The sequence below is a fragment of the Thamnophis elegans genome, chromosome Z (genome assembly GCF_009769535.1).
Source record: "Thamnophis elegans isolate rThaEle1 chromosome Z, rThaEle1.pri, whole genome shotgun sequence".
In the NCBI taxonomy this organism is placed as follows: Eukaryota; Metazoa; Chordata; class Lepidosauria; order Squamata; family Colubridae; genus Thamnophis; species Thamnophis elegans.
Window position 1 is genome coordinate 6,542,167 of NC_045558.1, and position 18,843 is coordinate 6,561,009.

Consider the following 18,843-nt stretch of genomic DNA (forward strand, 5'->3'; position numbering starts at 1 on the left):
GATTCTATTATATGAATGCAGGTAACAGACACACAGACACACACATACAGACACACAAACACTTAATGATCCTCCCAATCCAAGTTCCTCATAGTGGTCAGGCATCAACCCCTATGAGTTGATCGGTCTATCGAAGAGATCAATAAATGATGAAGTCAGTAGGAACAAACCGAGCCTGAAAAAGTGGAGCTAAAAGTGGAGCGAAAAAGTGGAGCAACTTATGAATGTTTTTCATCTGAACAGCCCTTGCACCGTCCCCTTGGTCCACGTGACCAAAATCCAGATACTTGGCAACTGACTCGCATTTATCACCATAGCTGTGTTCCAGCTGTGTGTGTGTCATGTGAACCACTGCAGTTGTTGATTTAGTAACAAGGTTGTAAACTGAATCCGTCTTCCCCGTGGACTTTTGTTTGTGAAAAGGCCACAGGTCACATGACCTCGGGACACAGCAGTGGTTATAAATATGAGCCACTTTGCCAAACATCCGTTCGTTGGTCATGTGACCGTGGGAATGTTGCAACAGTCCCGAGTGGGAAAACAGCCATGTCATTTTTCCCCCCAGTGCCGTTGTAACTTTGAACAGTCACTAAACGAACTGCTGTAAATTGAGGACTACCTGCACTTATAAGTTAAGAAAGGCAGGATAAAAATGTCTTAGTAAGTAAATAATTCGGTTGAAGTTATTGGGCGAGCTGAAGATGTATGCAGTTGGACAGGAGTTGTCGAACTTGATTTCATTGAGGGCTGCGTCAGGGTCGTGTTCGACCGCAGGGGGCTGGGGTGGGCGTGGCAAGGGTGGGCGTGGCAAGGGTGGGCGTGGGCTGGGTGGGCGTGTCACTTGTGTCGGGGGAGCCTGTGGTGGCTGGAGCACTGTGTCAGCAAAAACGGGCTCCTGAGCTCCATTTTTGGCTTCGATGGTCTCCTGCAACCCTCTGCCAGCAAAAATGGAATCGGGGGTGCCACTCGCAGTCCTCATGAGCTCAGTTTTCGCTGTCAGAGGCACTGCATGCCAGTCCTTCACTGTTTTCACGGCGGCCCTGAGGTCCAGATCTAAGGACCCTGCGGGCTGGCTCCGGGGTTTCGAGTTTGACACCTACTGTTCTGCTCTAGGCTTCCTAAAAGCACGAAGCCGACTCCATGTCCCGATAAAACCTCTTTTATTTAGGTTAAAGAGAAGTCTCTTTTTTTTTTTTTAAATATACTTTTTTATTTTCCATTTTCATAACATACAGTCACATGTATACTATTACATAGCCAGTATCCCATTGTATTAAATTATTAAATAGTAATTACATCAGTTCCTCTTATCATCAACGCCCAAAAAGATAAAAACCCATTATTAGCTCTTCTGCACTCCATACACCTCTTTCTTCTACCTCCCTCCTACCTCCTTTCTTCCCTCCATCATCCTATCCTACTCTACTTCCCCTTCCTTTCTCCTTCTTCACCCTCTACATTCCACTCCTCCTTATCCTCCTCATCTTCCCCCCTTACCCTCTCTCCTATCCCTCTCTTCCCATCTTCTTTCTCTCTTCTGTTTCCCACTCTTCCTCTCATTGGTGTATTTCCGCTTCTGAGCAAACTCCAATCTATGTTGATGGTATTTATGCTTCCATATCAATATACTTAACATATCCTAGTTTTAAAGAAAAAGTCTCTTCTTAAAAACCTCCAGTGATGAAACTCCCACAACTTCTGGTGGCAAGCTGTTCCACCGGTTAATTGTTCTCTCTGTTAGGGAGTTTCTCCTTAATTCCAGATTGCTTCTCTCCTTGATTACTTTCCATCCATTGTTTCTTATATTGCTCTGTGGCACTTTTGAAAATAAGTTGACCTCCTCTTCTTTGTGGTAGCTCCTCAAATACTGGAATACTGCTTATCATGTCTCCCCTAGTCCTTCTTTTTTTCAGACTAAGCCATAGAGAATTCCTGCAGCCATTCTAGTTGCTCTTCTCTGCATTTTTTCCAAAGTGACATCTTTTTTTTTTAATGTGATGACTAATTAAAGATCCAGCAATGAGTTAAATATTAATTTAATTCGCCCAATTAATGATGCAGCAGGCTGTTCCAAGTAAGAACGGTGGTTATTTTTAGGGAAGGTCAGATCTCAACGAACTTCAAAGTATTCTCTAAAGACTGTAGGATTTGTACTCTTAAGACTGAATACCAAGGAGGAAGTTTACATTTATTTTTGGCCTTCAGAAAGTGGGATGGGGAACAATTTTTAAAATGGGCATGTTGTGCAATTGTTCAGTTTATTTTTCATCCTTCCTTCCTGGACAACATGTGTGAGATGCTTGGTGCAGCCACATGCTCACATGTTTACCTGTGTGATGCATGCAAAGGATTTTGAACCCTGCATGCAAAGGATTTTGACTCTGCAAATAACAGATTTCGACTCTCTTTCTAAATGCACTAACAGGGATGCAGTGGCTCAGTGGCTAAGACGCTGAGCTTGTCGATCAGAAATGTCAGCAATTCGGCAGTTCAAAACCCTAGCGACGCGTAACGGAGTGAGCTCCCGTGACTTGTCCCAGCTTCTGCCAACCTAACAGCTCAAAAGCATGTAAAAATGCAAGTAGAAAAATAGGGACCACCTTCGGTGGGAAGATAACAGCGGTCCGTGCGTCTTTGGAATTTAGTCATGCTGGCCACATGACCACGGAGACGTCTTTGGACAGCGCTGGCTCTCCGGCTTTGAAATAGAGATGAGCCCCCTAGAGGCGGGAATGACTAGCACATATGTGCGAGTGGAACCTTTACCTTCAACTTATGCCCGTTAGGTTTACCTTTTACTAGATGCACCTACTTAGAAATTGTAGGAAAACATGAAGATGGATGGGTGCAACCACACAATCAAAAGGGGGTGAGGCTTCGGTCCACCTTGGCATTTTTGAATCCACCTGCCCACCCCTCTTAATCTGATTCCTCCACCCAGGAAAACCAACCACAGATCAACCTACCTCTTCGTCGAGAATCGGTTCACACTGCGTGTAATTAACTTTGAAAGCCCATGTCCCATTTTCCATGCATTCTCGATACGCATTTCCTAAGGGGAGGAAAGAGACACCAGCAGAAACATTGAGCCAAACTTCCAAACAAAAGCATTAACACAACTCTGTCTTAAAAAAAAAAAAAGGATAAAAGTCTGAAATATGGAAATCAGCCCTGACTTCACAGCAGTGGTGGGTTTCCAATTTTTTTAGAACCTCTTCTGTAGGTGTGGCCTGCTTTGTAAGAGTGGCTTGCTGGCCATGTGACTGGGTGGGAGTGGCTTGCGGGCCATGTGACTGGGTGGGTGTGGCCAACTTGTAAAATGTGAAGAAACTCACTTAACAATGCTCTTGCTTAGCAACCAAAATGTTGGCTCAGAAACTCTGGCATTTGAAGCACGCAAGTCTTAAAGCTATCAAGTTACAAGACACTTGCACCCCTAACCCTTTAGAAAAAAAAAACCCAGGGGTGTTCAAACTTGACAGCTTTAAGACTTGTGGACTTCAACTCCCAGAATTCCTCTTCTTGCTCTTCATCTTGATGATGTGCGGACGGGCAGGGGGAGGGAGCTGGAACCTGTCTAAATGGCACTGAAGATTTGTGGAACCTCTTCTAGAGAAGAGGTTAGAACTGGCAGGAACCCACCCCTGCTTCACAGGGAAACTTTGCTAAGCAGCTGCAAATATGATAAAAATTATAATTTTCTGCCCAGGTGATGTTGATCACATATGTACTGGGACAAAGGGATCTGAACAGCAGCAAAAGCCCTTGAGCCAATATTTCAGCAATCCGAAACACAGGGAAAATGAGCCACGTTGCCACAGTTAGAACAATTAATCAGTGGAACAACTTTTCTCCAGAAGTTGTGAATGCCCCAACACTGGAAGTCTTTAAGAAGATGTTGGATAGCCATTTGTCTGAAGTGGTGTAGGGTTTGCCGCCTAGGCAGGGGGTTGGACTAGAGGACCTCCAAGGTCCCTTACAACTCTGTTATTCTATTGCTAACATAATGGGACTCCAAAATCACAAGGTTATTCAACCATTCGTTTATTCTGTTGTGTTTCTATTGATGTCACCCCCTTTTATTCTAATCAAACATAATCTCACTTGCCACGAATTACAAGAAGCAAAGAATATGATATAGATCGGTGAAATTCAGAATTTAGGACAAAGCATCCGTAGGTACACAGGCAGTCCTTGACTTACAAACACAATCGAGCCCAACATTTATGTTGTTAAGCTGTTAAGTGAGTTTTGCCCCATTTTAATGACCTTTCTCGCCACAGTTATTAAGAGAATCATTGCAGTGGTTGAGTGAGCAACATGGTTGTTAAATGAATCTGGCTTTGTTCAGAAGGTGGCAACAGGGGATCATGTGACCCTGGGACCGTCATAAATATGAGTCAGTTGCCGAATGGCTGGATTTTGATCACGTGACCAAGGGATGCTGCAATGGTTGTCAGTATGAAAAAACGATCACTTTTTTTTCAGTGATGTTGTTGTATGGCCACTAAATGAATGGTTGTAAGTCGAGGATTACACTTTCTTTTAAAGGTGAATGACCCAGTAGCAACTCCCTTCCTTAGGTTTGGTTTCTGGTGCTATGACACCATTTTGCTTTTTTTTTTAAAAGTTTTTTATTAGATAAACACTAAAAACATTGGACATAGTGCGACATTTCTGGCATAAGCGTTTCCATATAGTGTTTGGATCTTACAACAATTACATTTTATATCCATTACACAGGTGTGTGTAGTCAGTCAGATTACCTCTCCATTAAATAGCAATTATAAGAATGTAGTATCTATGAATGAATTTGAAAGGGAAAAATAAAAAACGTTACCAAAAAAAAAAATTACCTCTCCATTGATCCTTTTTAAAAATATAATTATTAACCATACAAATACATGTATCCAATTCCTACCTATCATACATTCTTAATACCATATTATCCAATTCTTAACTTATCCGTGTTCTTCCGTCCCAGCCTTTCCCCCCCACATTTCTAACCATCGGTATTCATTTACAATACAATACAATAACAGAGCTGGAAGGGACCTTGGAGGTCTTCTAGTCCAACCCCCTGCCTAGGCAAGAAACCCTAGACCTTTTCAGACAAATGGCTCTCCAACGTCTTCTTAAAGACTTCCAGTGTTGGGGCATTTACAACTTCTGGAGGCAAGCGGTTCTACTGATTAATTGTTCTAACTGTCAGGAAGTTTCTCCTCAGTTCTAAGTTGCTTCTCTCCTTGATTAGTTTCTACCCATTGCTTCTTGTTCTTCCCTCAGATGCCTTGGAGAATAGTTTGACTCCCTCTTCTTTGTGGCAACCCCTGAGATATTGGAAGACTGCTATCATGTCTCCCCTGGTCCTTCTTTCTATTAAACTTGACATACCCAGTTCCTGCAACCGTTCCTCATGTTTTAGCCTCCAGTCCCCTAATCGTCTTTGTTGCTCTTCTCTGCACTCTTTCTAATTTGTCCCAGATTTTGTGATATTCCGTCTCACCCTTGTCTTTGAGCTCTAGAGTCAGTCTGTCCATCTTTGCGCACGTCAGTATCTTCTTTATTATTTCTTGTTCCGAGAGAGTCTCTTTATTTTTCCATTTTTGTCCAAAAACCAGTCTTGCCGCCATTAAAATATGTAGCATTAAATATAGTCCACCTCTGTTTTCCTTTTGTGATCCCTGGTAAAAATGATTCTGGCCTCAACTCCATCCTTCCATTTTGTCCTTTTTGACCTCCCTCCCATGAAGTATTGACCATTGTGCAGCCTGCTTTCTAAAGAATCCAGTTTCCTAACCATTTTCATTTTTTCCAAACACAGAAAACCCTGAGGAAACGCAGCAGAACTGCTTACTTGAATATTAGATTCATTGTAAAAAGGTTCACATTCTCTTCAATTGTCTGGAATTAGAAACCGGCGTGGAAAGGTAATACAGGGAGATCAAACTTGTTTCAATACAGAAAGAGAGACATACAGAATACACACACACCAGGCAAGCATAAAATTATGATAATCACGACATTTAAAAAAAAATTGAATCATATCAATTGTTCTAATTGTTTAACCCATTTCCAAGTGACAGGGCTTTTCTTCCGATCTAAGGAATTAATTTTTTCAGCATCCAGCCCCCTCACATTATTTTGCCAGCAATTTTTTTTTTAAAAAAAGTCATAAATTCATTTCCTCAGTGATGAATATATTCATGTTGAAGGCAGACTATCCACAATCTAATTTTTATGATGATTCAACCAGATTCAGACAAGAAGGAGGTGGATTTTTTTCTTGAGAACAGAAAACAAATGATTTATTTTCTCCACTGGGGTGGCAGTGGGGTTGAAGTAGAAATCAATGCTTATATCTATATAGTTTCTCTCCCCCCTTCCTTTTTTTTAAAGTGCCTTCTGTCTTCAGAAAAATTCCACCTGTGAAAAAGACTTTAACGGAATAGCAGAGTTGGAAGGGACCTTGGATGTCTTCTAGTCCAACCCCCTGCGTAGACAGGAAACCCTATACTGTTTCAGACAAATGGCTATCCAACATCTTCTTAAAGACTTCTAGTGTTGGGGCATTCACAACTTCTGGAGGCAACTTCTGTTCCACTGATTAATTGTTCTCACTGTCAGGAAATTTCTCCTCAGTTCTAAGTTCCTTCTCTCCTTGATTAGTTTCCACCCATTGCTTCTTGTCCTACCTTCAGATGCTTTGGAGAATAGTTTGACTCCCTCTTCTTTGTGGCAGCCCCTGAGATATTGGAAGACTGCTATCAGGTCTCCCCTAGTCCTTCTCTTCATTAAACTAGACATACCCAATTCCAGCAATCGTTCTTCATATGTTTTAGCCCTCAGTCCCCTAAACATCTTTTTTGCTCTTCTCTGCACTCTTTCTAGAACAAGGATGTCCAAATTTGGAAACTTTAAGACTTGTGGGCTTCAACTCCCAGAATTCACCAGCCAGGCTGGTGAATTCTGGGAGTTGAAGTCCACAAGTCTCAAGGTTCCCAAGTTTGGACACCCCTGTTCTAAAGTCTCAACATCCTTTTCACATTGTGGTAACCACGATGGGAATGGTCTGTTTTTCTCTTCTGGCATCCCAAACAAAGCAAATTCAGGTAGTCCTCAACTTATGACCGAGGAAAGAACTAACTTAGAAGTAAAGGTGCTTTTTCAGGAGGCAACTGGACTTTCCCGTTTTTTTCTTTGAAGTTGTTTCGCTTCTCATCCAAGAAGCTTCTTCAGCTCTGACAGGATAGTGGGAAATGGAAGAATTTATATTTCTTGCAGACAGCTGGTCCATTTGCATTCTTTCAGAGGGCCGTTGAAGCACTTGGAGATTTATCTGTGTCCTCGGGGGTCACCTGAGTTAGTGCTTCTAGTTCCTGTAGTCTACAATTTTTCCTCCAGAAATCCATTCCTACTATCACACCATTCACAAGGTGCTCCTCCCGAAGTGTATAGCTAAAAGTCTGTAGAATTTCCAAGTGCTTCAGTGACACTGTAAAAGGATGCAGATCAGAAATGGTATTCTATTTTCTTCTCTACTGCTTCGGTAGTGGGAGCCCATGTGTCTGGGCATGCACAGAACCTTATGCGCATGCACGAAGGTCCTTGAGGATGTCCGGGGGCATGTGGGGGGAGACGGGGTGGAACGTCATGCTGCCAACACTATTGGTTCAACCAAACTGGTGCAAACTAGCAGCATACCACCTTTGATGCAAATGACCAGCTGTCTGCAAGGAATATAAATCTTTCCATTCCCCTCTATCCTGCCAGAACTGAAGAAGCTTCTTGGATGAGAAGTGAAACGTCTTAAAAACAACAACAACAACAGAAAGTCCAGTTGCCTCTTGAAAAAGCACCTTTGGGTCAACCGTGGCCTGGGTGACTGAGAATCTCTACAGACTTCAACCTAGAACTAAGGAGAAATGTCCTGACAGTGAGAACAATAATTCAGTGGAACAGCTTGCCACTGGAAGTTGTGGGTGCTTCGTCACTGGAGGTTTTCAAGAAGACAAATGGACAGCCATTCATCTGGAGTGGCACAAGGTTTCCTGCTTGAGCAGGAGGATGGACTAGAAGTCCTCTAAGGTCCCTTCCCACTCCGTTATTCTATGTTCTATTTCCATTGCTATGCAAGGTTCTTAAGCGAGTTATGTCTGCCTCCGTGACTCTTTTCGCCATGGCTGTTAAGCAAATCACTGCGGTTGTTAATGGACTCATGCAGTCATTAAGCGAATCTGGCCTCCCCCATTTACAAAACAACTGGGAAGGTTGCAAAGGGCAAATCAGGTGACCACAGGATGGAAGAAACCTTCGGAGCAATCTGCTGGTTGCCAAGCACTCGGATTTTTATAAAGCGAGTGGGAATGCTGCAATGGTCGTAAGTCCGAGGACTGGTTGTAGGTCATTTTTTCCAATGCAAAGTTCAGTTGTAACTTTGAATGTGCTAAACGAAGGGAAGGGAAGAGATGGAAGAGAAGATGGGAAGAGAAGATGGAAGGGAAGAGAAGATGAAAGGGAAAGGAAGATGGAAGGGAAGGGAAGAGGGAAGGGAAGGGGAGATGGAAGGGAAGGGAAGATGGAAGGGAAGAGAAGATGAAAGGGAAGAGAAGATGAAAGGGAAAGGAAGATGGAAGGGAAGGGAAGATGGAAGGGAAGAGAAGATGGAAGGGAAAGGAAGATGGAAGGGAAGAGAAGATGAAAGGGAAAGGAAGATGGAAGGGAAGAGAAGATGAAAGGGAAGGGAAGATGGAAGGGAAGAGAAGATGAAAGGGAAAGGAAGATGGAAGGGAAGAGAAGATGAAAGGGAAAGGAAGATGGAAGGGAAGGGAAGATGGAAGGGAAGAGAAGATGAAAGGGAAAGGAAGATGGAAGGGAAGATGAAAGGGAAAGGAAGATGGAAGGGAAGAGAAGATGAAAGGGAAGGGAAGATGGAAGGGAAGATGGAAGGGAAGGAAAGAGATGGAAGAGAAGATGGGAAGAGAAGATGGAAGGGAAGAGAAGATGAAAGGGAAAGGAAGATGGAAGGGAAGATGAAAGGGAAAGGAAGATGGAAGGGAAGAGAAGATGAAAGGGAAGGGAAGATGGAAGGGAAGGGAAGATGGAAGGGAAGAGAAGATGAAAGGGAAAGGAAGATGGAAGGGAAGAGAAGATGAAAGGGAAAGGAAGATGGAAGGGAAGATGAAAGGGAAAGGAAGATGGAAGGGAAGAGAAGATGAAAGGGAAGGGAAGATGGAAGGGAAGATGAAAGGGAAAGGAAGATGGAAGGGAAGAGAAGATGAAAGGGAAGGGAAGATGGAAGGGAAGGGAAGATGGAAGGGAAGAGAAGATGAAAGGGAAAGGAAGATTGAAGGGAAGATGAAAGGGAAAGGAAGATGGAAGGGAAGAGAAGATGAAAGGGAAGGGAAGATGGAAGGGAAGGGAAGATGGAAGGGAAGGGAAGATGGAAGGGAAGAGAAGATGAAAGGGAAAGGAAGATGGAAGGGAAGAGAAGATGGAAGGGAAAGGAAGATGGAAGGGAAGGGAAGATGGAAGAGAACGGAAGAACATACTGTCCAAGTGTGATTGGACACAAGGAATTTTTCTCCACTGCATAAGCTCTCATTATACATACAAGCAACAAAGGGATAAATCATAAACTGTAAGATACACCAGCAACTTTTTTTCACATAACTTTATTTCCAGTCACGTTCGCTTCCACACAAACAAGACTCTCATAACTCCATTCCTCTCTGTTTATGCATGGCCCCATAATACCCTCTTAAAATCCACGCAAAAATGTCGTATTTCTATCTGCCTCCAGGCAGTCCTTTTGGAAAGGGCACATAACATATAGGAAGGAGATTCTTTTGAAATGCAAAATTACAATATTATTTCCATCTCCAAAACATTCATTTTTTGAGTGAAAGGAAAAGCATGTTTACGCAATTCGGAGTCATCTTGTTGCAACATGTGGAAAAATCTGAAGATCTGTGCATAATTAGAGGCAGTCCTCTACTCGTGGCTTAGCAACTATTTGAAGTTACAATGGACCTCTCCAGAATTAATGACTTGGTTTCAATATTATGATGACTGCCCCCCCCCCATGATCATGTGATTTCATTTGGCAATTACCCTACATTTATGGCTGTTTGCACTATCCCGCGGTTACAACTGTGATATATAACTTCTTCTTTTTTTTGCTAACAAAGGAAAATATTTGTTGCTCAGGATTGAAATGAGGGGCCCTTAGTGCTCTCTGAGCTTCATTATCTAATTTGGGTAATGAAACATCTGCAAGAAAACAAGCAAGCTCATACAGCACCAAAAACCTCTCAATTCTTTTTTTCTGGAAATCCGTGGTTTAGTTTTGGTTTCTGGCAAAAAAAATAATATTGCCCATTGGCTAAAATGGGTTGTCTTAATGGCTGCAGCATTTGCTTCATGACACAGGGTTCGCTTAACAATTTCAGCATCCACTTAAGAAACTCCACGTAAAAGGTAGTTAATATCAGGCATGACATCACACACAGTGACCAGCTTAACAACCAGCACAACTTACAATCATAATTCCAGGCTCAATTATGGTCATACGTTAAGGGCTTCTGGTAGCTGCTTTGCATAATAGTTAAGGAGCTGAAGACAAGGTACTTTACTACTTCAATTAATAACCACAACTGAGCCAAAATCTTCAGTTGCTAGATTGGATGGATGGATGGATGGATGGATATGGACAGCCGTATAGCCAAACAGACAGACAAACGGACAGACAGATGGTAGAGATAGACAGACAAACGGATGGACAGATGGACAGACAGATGATAGAGATAGATAGATAGATAGATAGATAGATAGATAGATAGATAGGTAGGTAGGTAGGTAGGTAGGTAGGTAGGTAGGTAGGTAGGTAGGTAGGTAGGCAGGCAGGCAGGCAGGCAGGCAGGCAGGCAGGCAGGCAGGCAGGCAGGCAGACAGACAGACAGACAGACAGACAGGCTAGATAGCTAGATGGAGGGAGGAGGGAGGGAAGGATGGATGGACGGGTAGACAGGCAGACAGATGATAGAGATAAATAGACTGGATGGATGGATGGATGGACAGATGATATAAATAGCAGTTAGCAATAGCAATAGCCGTTAGACTTATATACTGCTTCATAGGGCTTCCAGCCCTCTCTAAGCGGTTTACAGAGTCAGCATATTGCCCCCAACAACAATCCGGGTCCTCATTTCACCCACCTCGGAAGGATGGAAGGCTGAGTCAACCCTGAGCCGGTGAGATTTGAACAGCCGAACTGCAGAACTGCAGTCAGCTGAAGTAGCCTGCAGTGCTGCATTTAACCACTGCGCCACCTCTGCTCCATAGATAAAAGGATAGATAGATAGATGGATGGATGGATAGATAGATAGATAGATAGATAGATAGATAGATAGATAGATAGATAGATAGATAATCTTTATTGCCATTTTTCGCTGTGGGCACACTGGTGCACATTAAAAATGAAATTCTGTTGCCGGTTGTTAAGTGAATTAAGACAGTTAAGTGAGTTTTATCCCATTTTATGACTTCTCTTGCCACCATTATAAAGTGAATCACTGCCAGTTGTTAAGCTAGTCACGTGGTTGTTAAGTGAATATGGCTTCCCGGCTTACTTGGATGGTTGCAAAAGGTGAGCCTGCAGCAGGGGTGGGTTGCTCCCGGCGCGCAGAAAGAGAAGGGGATAACAAAAAGAGAAGGAGAGGATCGATGGGGGCCAGCCTGAGGGAGAGAAGGGGGGGGAGGAGAGGCCTATCACAACTACTGACTAATGTTCAAGCTTTAACTGTCAATTTATCAAGCCCAATCACCTAGTTCCGTAGCAAAGCACAGGTATCCAAAACCGACTAGTTGTGACGTATTTTGCATTGTAGCAGCTTAAGACAAATCGAATTATGATTGAGAAATGTAGGAGCGGAGAGAAGCAGCAGCCGAGGGCCGTGCGCCAATTATTTTCTGAACAGGGTTCACAGCTGGTCACCATAATTAAAGTCCGATATATTCTCAACTTTAGTTATGCATAGCTGTGAAAACAAGGCAGTAAAACCTTGTTTACTAGGGTATGAAGTCACAAAGGGTCTTGCAGGCTAACATCGCCCATTAAAAGCATCCTTTCCATTTTAGGGGCATTGAGGGTTGTTGACCCTCCACCCCCCCCCCCCAAAGCGAAACGGTTTGAAGCAGGCTGGATGTGATGTAGCTGGGCTTCCTCTAACTGCCTTGAGCAAAATAAAAACTATCTTCTCACAAAAAACGTAATTTTAATAGCGTGATCACCTGTACAAGATGTGGCAAGAGCCAGCACTTTCTACCACGTATAATCACGATATGGTTCCCTTCTTTGCCTAGATAAAACTATTTTAATCGGTCTGTCTGTCTCTCCCTATCATCTGATCATTGCCTTCATTTACCTTCCCTACTGGTTCACAAATGTCAATGCTTCGCCGTATCTGCGCATGCACACCACCTTCTGCACATTTACAGTGCCTCAAGCATTACCTCAGGGTGGGTGGGCTGAGCTTCCTGCAGCCACCACTGCCAGTTCACCCAAACTGGAGAGAATTGGCTGAATGGCACCTCTGTTCTAATCTATCATGTTTATTTGTCTTTAATTTCTATTACGTCTTTCTCTGTCAGTCTCTCTATCTCACCTTATCTAACCCATCATTGTCTATCTTTAACTTCTATCATGTCTGTCTCTCTCTATTCTCTCTCTTCTAATATATCTGTCTGTCTGTCTCTCTTCTGCCATGTCTGTCCATCTTTAACTTCTATCATGTCTCTCTCTCTCTTCTATCTCTTCTAATATGTCTGTCTCTCTGTCTCTGTCTCTCTCTTCTGCCATGTCATCTTATGTTTAACTTCTATCATGTCTGTCTCTCTCTCTCTTCTATCTCTTCTAATATGTCTGTCTCTCTGTCTCTCTCTCTCTTCTGCCATGTCTTCTTATGTTTAACTTCTATCATGTCTGTCTCTCTCTCTCTTCTATCTCTTCTAATATGTCTGTCTCTCTGTTTCTCTCTCTCTTCTGCCATGTCTTCTTATGTTTAACTTCTATCATGTCTCTCTCTCTCTCTCTCTCTTCTATCTCTTCTAATATGTCTGTCTCTCTGTCTCTCTCTCTGTCTTCTGTCATGTGTATCATTAGCTTCTATCCTCTCTCTCTCTTCTATCTTTTCTGCCATGTCTGTCTGCCTGTCTGTCTGTCTCTATCTTTTCTGCCATGTCTGCCCATCTTTAACTTCTATCCTCTCTCTCTCTCTTCTATCTCTTCTAATATGTCTGTCTCTCTGTCTCTCTCTCTCTCTTCTGTCATGTCTATCATTAACTTCTATCCTCTCTCTCTCTCTTCTATCTCTTCTAATATGTTTGTCTGCCTGTCTGTCTGTCTCTCTCTATCTTTTTTGCCATGTCTGCCCATCTTTAACTTCTACCCTCTCTCTCTCTCTCTCTCTCTCTCTCTCTCTTCTATCTCTTCTAATATGTCTGTCTGCCTGTCTGTCTCTCTCTTCTGCCATGTCTCCCTATGTTTTAACTTCTATCATGTCTGTCTCTCTCTCGTCTATCTTTTCTATTATGTCTATCTGTCTGTTTGTCTGTCTAACTCTCTCTCTCTCTCCTGCCATGTCTGTCTATCTTTAACTTCTATCATGTCTCTCTCTCTTCTATCTTTTCTAATATGTCTGCCTGCCTGTCTGTCTCTCTATCTCTTCTGCCATGTCTATCTTTAACTTCTATCATGTCTCTCTCTCTCTTCTATCTCTTCTATTATGTCTATCTGTCTGCCTGTCTCTATCTCTTCTGCCATCTCTGTCTGTGTCTGTCATGTCTGTCTGTGTATCCATTCATCCACCCGTCCCTTATCTTTATCATTCTCTCTCTCTCTCTCTCTGTCTCTCCCGTTCTCTTTCTATCTGCGTGTATCATAAATACCTGCTGCTTGCCAAGCACCCAAATTTTAATCACATGACTGTGAGGATGCCGCAATGGTCATAAGAATGAGGACTGCTCAAAAGTCATTTTTTTCAGTGCCATCATACCTTCGAATGGTCTCTAAAAGAGTAATTTTAAGTTGAGGACTAGATGAAGTTATTTTTTGACTATTTTCAGCAAAAAGTCCATAAAGGATTTTCAGACTTTTGTCGAGGTATTACGATTTGAGAAAAGTATTAAGGCGTATTATACCAATCCTCACACGAACAATGGTTACAACATGGGATCAAAATTTGGGCTCTTGGCAACCAACAGGCATTTACAATGACTGCAGAAATCCAGAATCATTTGAATGCTATCTATGATTTTCCTTTCCAGCTTCCAACAAGCAAAGTCAATGGGGGAAACTTGGATTAATTTAACATAAAAAGGTTCTAAAATTGGATCCAACTCTCTTAACAGCCACTTTGCTTATCGACGGAAATTCTGGCCCCAATTCTGGTCATAAATTGAGGAAGTCTTCCATCTTAGGTGCATTTAATAGTCTTGCTGCAGTTACCATAGATGAAACCTATGTTATACAGGCAGTCCTTGACTTACAACAGTTCATTTAGTGAACGTTCGTGGTTGAGACAGCACTGAAAAGAGTGACCTTTTTTGAAACTTACGACAGTTGCAGTATCCTGATGCCGGTGTAATTAAAAAAACCAAACACTTGGCAACTGGTTCATGTTTACGACGGTCGTAGTGTCCCGGGGTCACGTGATCCCCTTTTGCAACCTTCTGACAAAGTCAATGGGGGAAGCCAGATTCACTTAACAACCATGTTACTAACTTAACAACTGCAGTGATTCACATAACAACTGTTCCCAGTTACTCAACTGTTATTTGTCAACAAAAGAAGACCCAGCCAATCAGGAGGCAGGGAATAGATGGGGGCGGGGCCAGTCAGAGGCGGTATTTGCCGGTTCTCCAAACTACTCAAAATTTCCGCTACCGGTTCTCCAGAACTGGTCAGAACCTGCTGAATACCCACCTCTGATCCAACCCTTGTAAAATTTAGCAGGTGAAAAGATTCCTGATTTGTTTTTATATAAGGTCTGCAATTGTGCCTGTCTTTCAAGTGGGAAGACCACCAATGGAACTTGCCTTCTTTCTTCTAAGAAAACTAACAAGTAATAAATAATGGGAAATAATCGTCCTAGTATTTGCATGACATTATTATAAAACGCAGAATTGGCAAATTAAGAACTCGGACCATCCAATGCCCACTGATAAATTCCTTAGAGTACTTTTTCCAGCCTTTGCTTTCTTGCAGAGATTTTTTTTTTTTTTAATATATCTATCGTTGCTCGCTGGCGGTTCCTCTGTTGACTTTTCAAAAGGAGAAACTACTAAGTGTCTCTAAGTTTTCAAGTTCTTTGCTACCAAGGTCACCTCCCACGTCTCTCCGGTGTTCAAGTCTGTATTTTTTAGAAACCTTGACATCCTCAAAACCATTCTGTCCCACATTTATTAGAGCTACCCTCGCAACCCCAAAACGCATTAAGAATGCTGAACTGTCAAGAGTTTGTTGCAGCAATCACATCCAGAAAGCACACACAGGTAACTGATTCAGCAGGATTCATTAACTTCTCTTCATAGATAATGTAACACATGGAGTAAATATACAATACCAAAAACAGGTCCTTCCGACATGGTAGAGAGATTGTAAGTAGGTACAAACACAGGCAGAGGAGAAGAGTTTCAGTTTCAGTTTAGAGCACCAGACTAGTTTTGAGCTCAGCATAGACTCAGAGCTTCAGTACAGAACAGTTGAGCTAAGCCACACCCAGGCTCCTTGCTGTCTCCTTGTTGCTGACACAGCAAATACTGTTTCAGTTTCCAAACAGTCCGCATTGGCTGACCTGTTGCCATGTCTATTCCAATCTATGAATATCCGTACTCTCATGCGAATCATGTTTCAAGATGGGTTTGATCTCCCCATGGAGGTGAGACCTTGGCATTGCCTTGAAGCCTTTAGCTAAAGTTGCCTAGAATCGCTTGTGCCCAAGTCAGCTCCAGATTGGACTGCAAGTAGTCCTTGACTTATAACCATTCATTTACTGACCATTTAGTTACAACGGAACTGAAAAAAGTAATTTATACCCAGCGAACCGGCTGTTAGACTGGTTGAATCACACCACTGCTTTTCCAACTCTGTTATTCTGTTATTTTATGTTGCTTGATCTGAAAAGTCCAAATCCTTTTCGTGTGCAGAAAACCCTTAACCAAGTAATCCAAAGCTTTGATCTCTTCTTAAGATATTCTCCTTCTGTAATGACTCCTTAGAGGATTCTGTTTTTTCTCTCCACCCAAACATCCTCAGCCACAAAAGAAGATGGGAGAAGTAATTCAATCAGCCCCCTTATTTGGCTGCTGTTTTGTAATATGCAATTTATTCAACAGCAAGAGCCAATTTGGGAACTTAATCTGCCTCCCGGAAGACAGCCTATTTCTAAATCAAGTCCAGGCTTCCAACATTATGGCAATAAAATCAGCTTGCATGCCTTCCCTTTTCTACAAGGACTATCAGAACGGTTCCTCTCAATGGGCCAAACTCTGCAGAAATTGCATGCGGGAATGAAAAAAGTGGGGGCTTTGGGATAGTTGGGAGTGCTTTATGCATTTCTTCATGAAAATACACCATTTAAATCAGGGGTCACCAACCTTTCAGACCTCAGGGACCAACAAATTCATAATTTTAAATCCCGCGGACCACTAATATGATCTGCCTAATGACCGGTTAGGTGGGCGTAGCTAGGTGGGCATGTGATTGGATAGGTGTGGCCAACTCGATGTCACTCACATCCAGGGGCGCCTTGCAGGATTCTACTTGCCCCTCCCCTTCCAGCCACTCCTCCCCTGCCCACCTGGGCTCCTTAGGGCCCCAACAGGAAGCCGTTGCTGGAGCTAAGCAGCCCCCAGGAGAAAGAGTTGGCAAAACAGCTCAGTTCAAATTGGATCTGACCGAGAAGGAGTCTCAGCAGAAGCACCTCACTGAGGACTACAAGCATAGGCTTTTCAAGCAGAGGAAAGACCTGTGGGAGTGTAAGGTCAGGTGCCGGCGCCTGGAGGCTCAGCAGGCTGAGATGGTCAGCCAGTTCCAGGCCATGATGCAGTCCCACTGGAACGAGGCCCTCCGGCTCTTCACCACCAGCGGTGCTTTCCCCCAGCCTTCGCCCAAAGCCCCCCACCAGGAGGCTGAAGCAGACCCCAAATTGGAATTTCTGCCCCCCTCCAACCCTCCAAAAAGACTCCGAAGGGGGAGACTTTTTGCAGCAACACACACATTCATTGCACGTATCTGGCATAGGGGCCGTAGTTTGAGGACCCCTGATTTAGTGCAATATAAAAAATGCAAATAATTTTTGTGAGGACCACCAACATTTTCTCACAGACCACCAGTTGGTGACCGCTGATCTAAACGAGCATTTCTCAAACTTGGCAACTGAAAAATTATGGACTTCAATTCTTAGAATTCCCTGGCCAGCCATGCTGGCCAGTGGAATTCTGAGAGTTAAAGTCCAGAGACCATCCAGTTGCCAAATTTCTGCTCCCTGATTTCAATCATGCACAACTTAACGAAGGGACTTATTTTGCATTAAAGAGAAAAATCTCTCTCCAGGAAGAGAGATATTCTCAGCACAGAACTGGGGCAGAGAAAGCAAGAATTCGTGATTTTTGTAATCATTTTCGCAGCGTGCAATTGACAGCTCGTGGTGTGTGCACGAAATCTTTATTTAGTAGCAGCATTTAATATTTGCATGATCAAATACAGTGTCTCTCTCCCCTTCTTTAATAAAAAGTAGAGGACTTCTTGAAGAGGAAGTTTGAGGTTTAAGGCTGCTATGTTTATCCAGCCACATTGTGGACAGAGAGGACCGCTGGTTTGAAAGAGGAATAAAAGACCCGCCCCCTTATGTTAGAATTGAACACCCCTCCCTCAACAGGGAGGGGGAGGCACACGATACCACCTGTCTCCTGTCTACAACACAATCCTTGTAGCAATTCCAAGAAATTTCCACAATCAATTGCACTCTGACTCAAGACATTTTGAGGGCACAGATAAATCCCCAAACGGCCTCAAGAGTTCTCTGGGAAAGTAATAATGACCAGCTATATGTATCAGTCATGTAGTGAATCTAGGAGTGGGTGGAAAGAATTATAGGTAGTTCTCTACCTACAACAACCATAAAGGAGTCTGAGATAGTTAAGAGAACTCATAGTGGACAACCATTTAAGTATGAGCCAGAAGGTGCATCAGCTGCCAAAAAAGCCAACACAGTTCTAGGCTGCATAAACAGAGGGAGAGAATCAAGATCACGTGAAGTGTTAATACCACTTTATAATGCCTTGGTAAGGCCACACTTGGAATACGGCATTCAGTTTTGGTCGCCACGATGTAGAAAAGATGCAGAGACTCTAGGAAGAGTGCAGAGAAGAGCAACAAAGACGATTAGGGGACTGGAAACTAAAACATATGAAGAACGGTTGCAGGAACTGGGTATGTCTAGTTTAATAAAAAGAAGGACTAGGGGAGACATGACAGCAGTGTTCCAATATCTCAGGGGCTGCCACAAAGAAGAGGGAATCAGGCTATTCTCCAAAGCACCTGAGGGCAGGACAAGAAGCAATGGATGGAAACTAATCAAAGAGGGAAGCAACTTAGAACGAAGGAGAAAATTCCTGATGTATAGACTAATTAACCATGAAACAACTTGCCTCCAGAAGTTGTGAATGCTCCAACACTGGAAGTTTTAAGAAGATGTTGGATAGCCATTTGTCTGAAGTGGTACAGGATTTCCTGCCTAGGCAGGGGGTTGGACTAGAACATCTCCAAGGTCCCTTCCAACT

At 43.0% G+C, this 18,843-nt stretch overlaps 1 protein-coding gene across 1 annotated transcript in view; it reads right to left on the reverse strand.

Moving 5' to 3' along the window:
* LOC116522581 (corticotropin-releasing factor receptor 2) overlaps positions 1 to 18,843 on the reverse strand; it is a 122,501-nt gene that overhangs the window by 60,354 nt on the left and 43,304 nt on the right. The window contains exon 3 of the mRNA XM_032237559.1: positions 2,967 to 3,052. Coding sequence (XP_032093450.1) covers positions 2,967 to 3,052 — 86 coding nt within the window. The remainder of the gene's footprint in view (positions 1 to 2,966; positions 3,053 to 18,843) is intronic.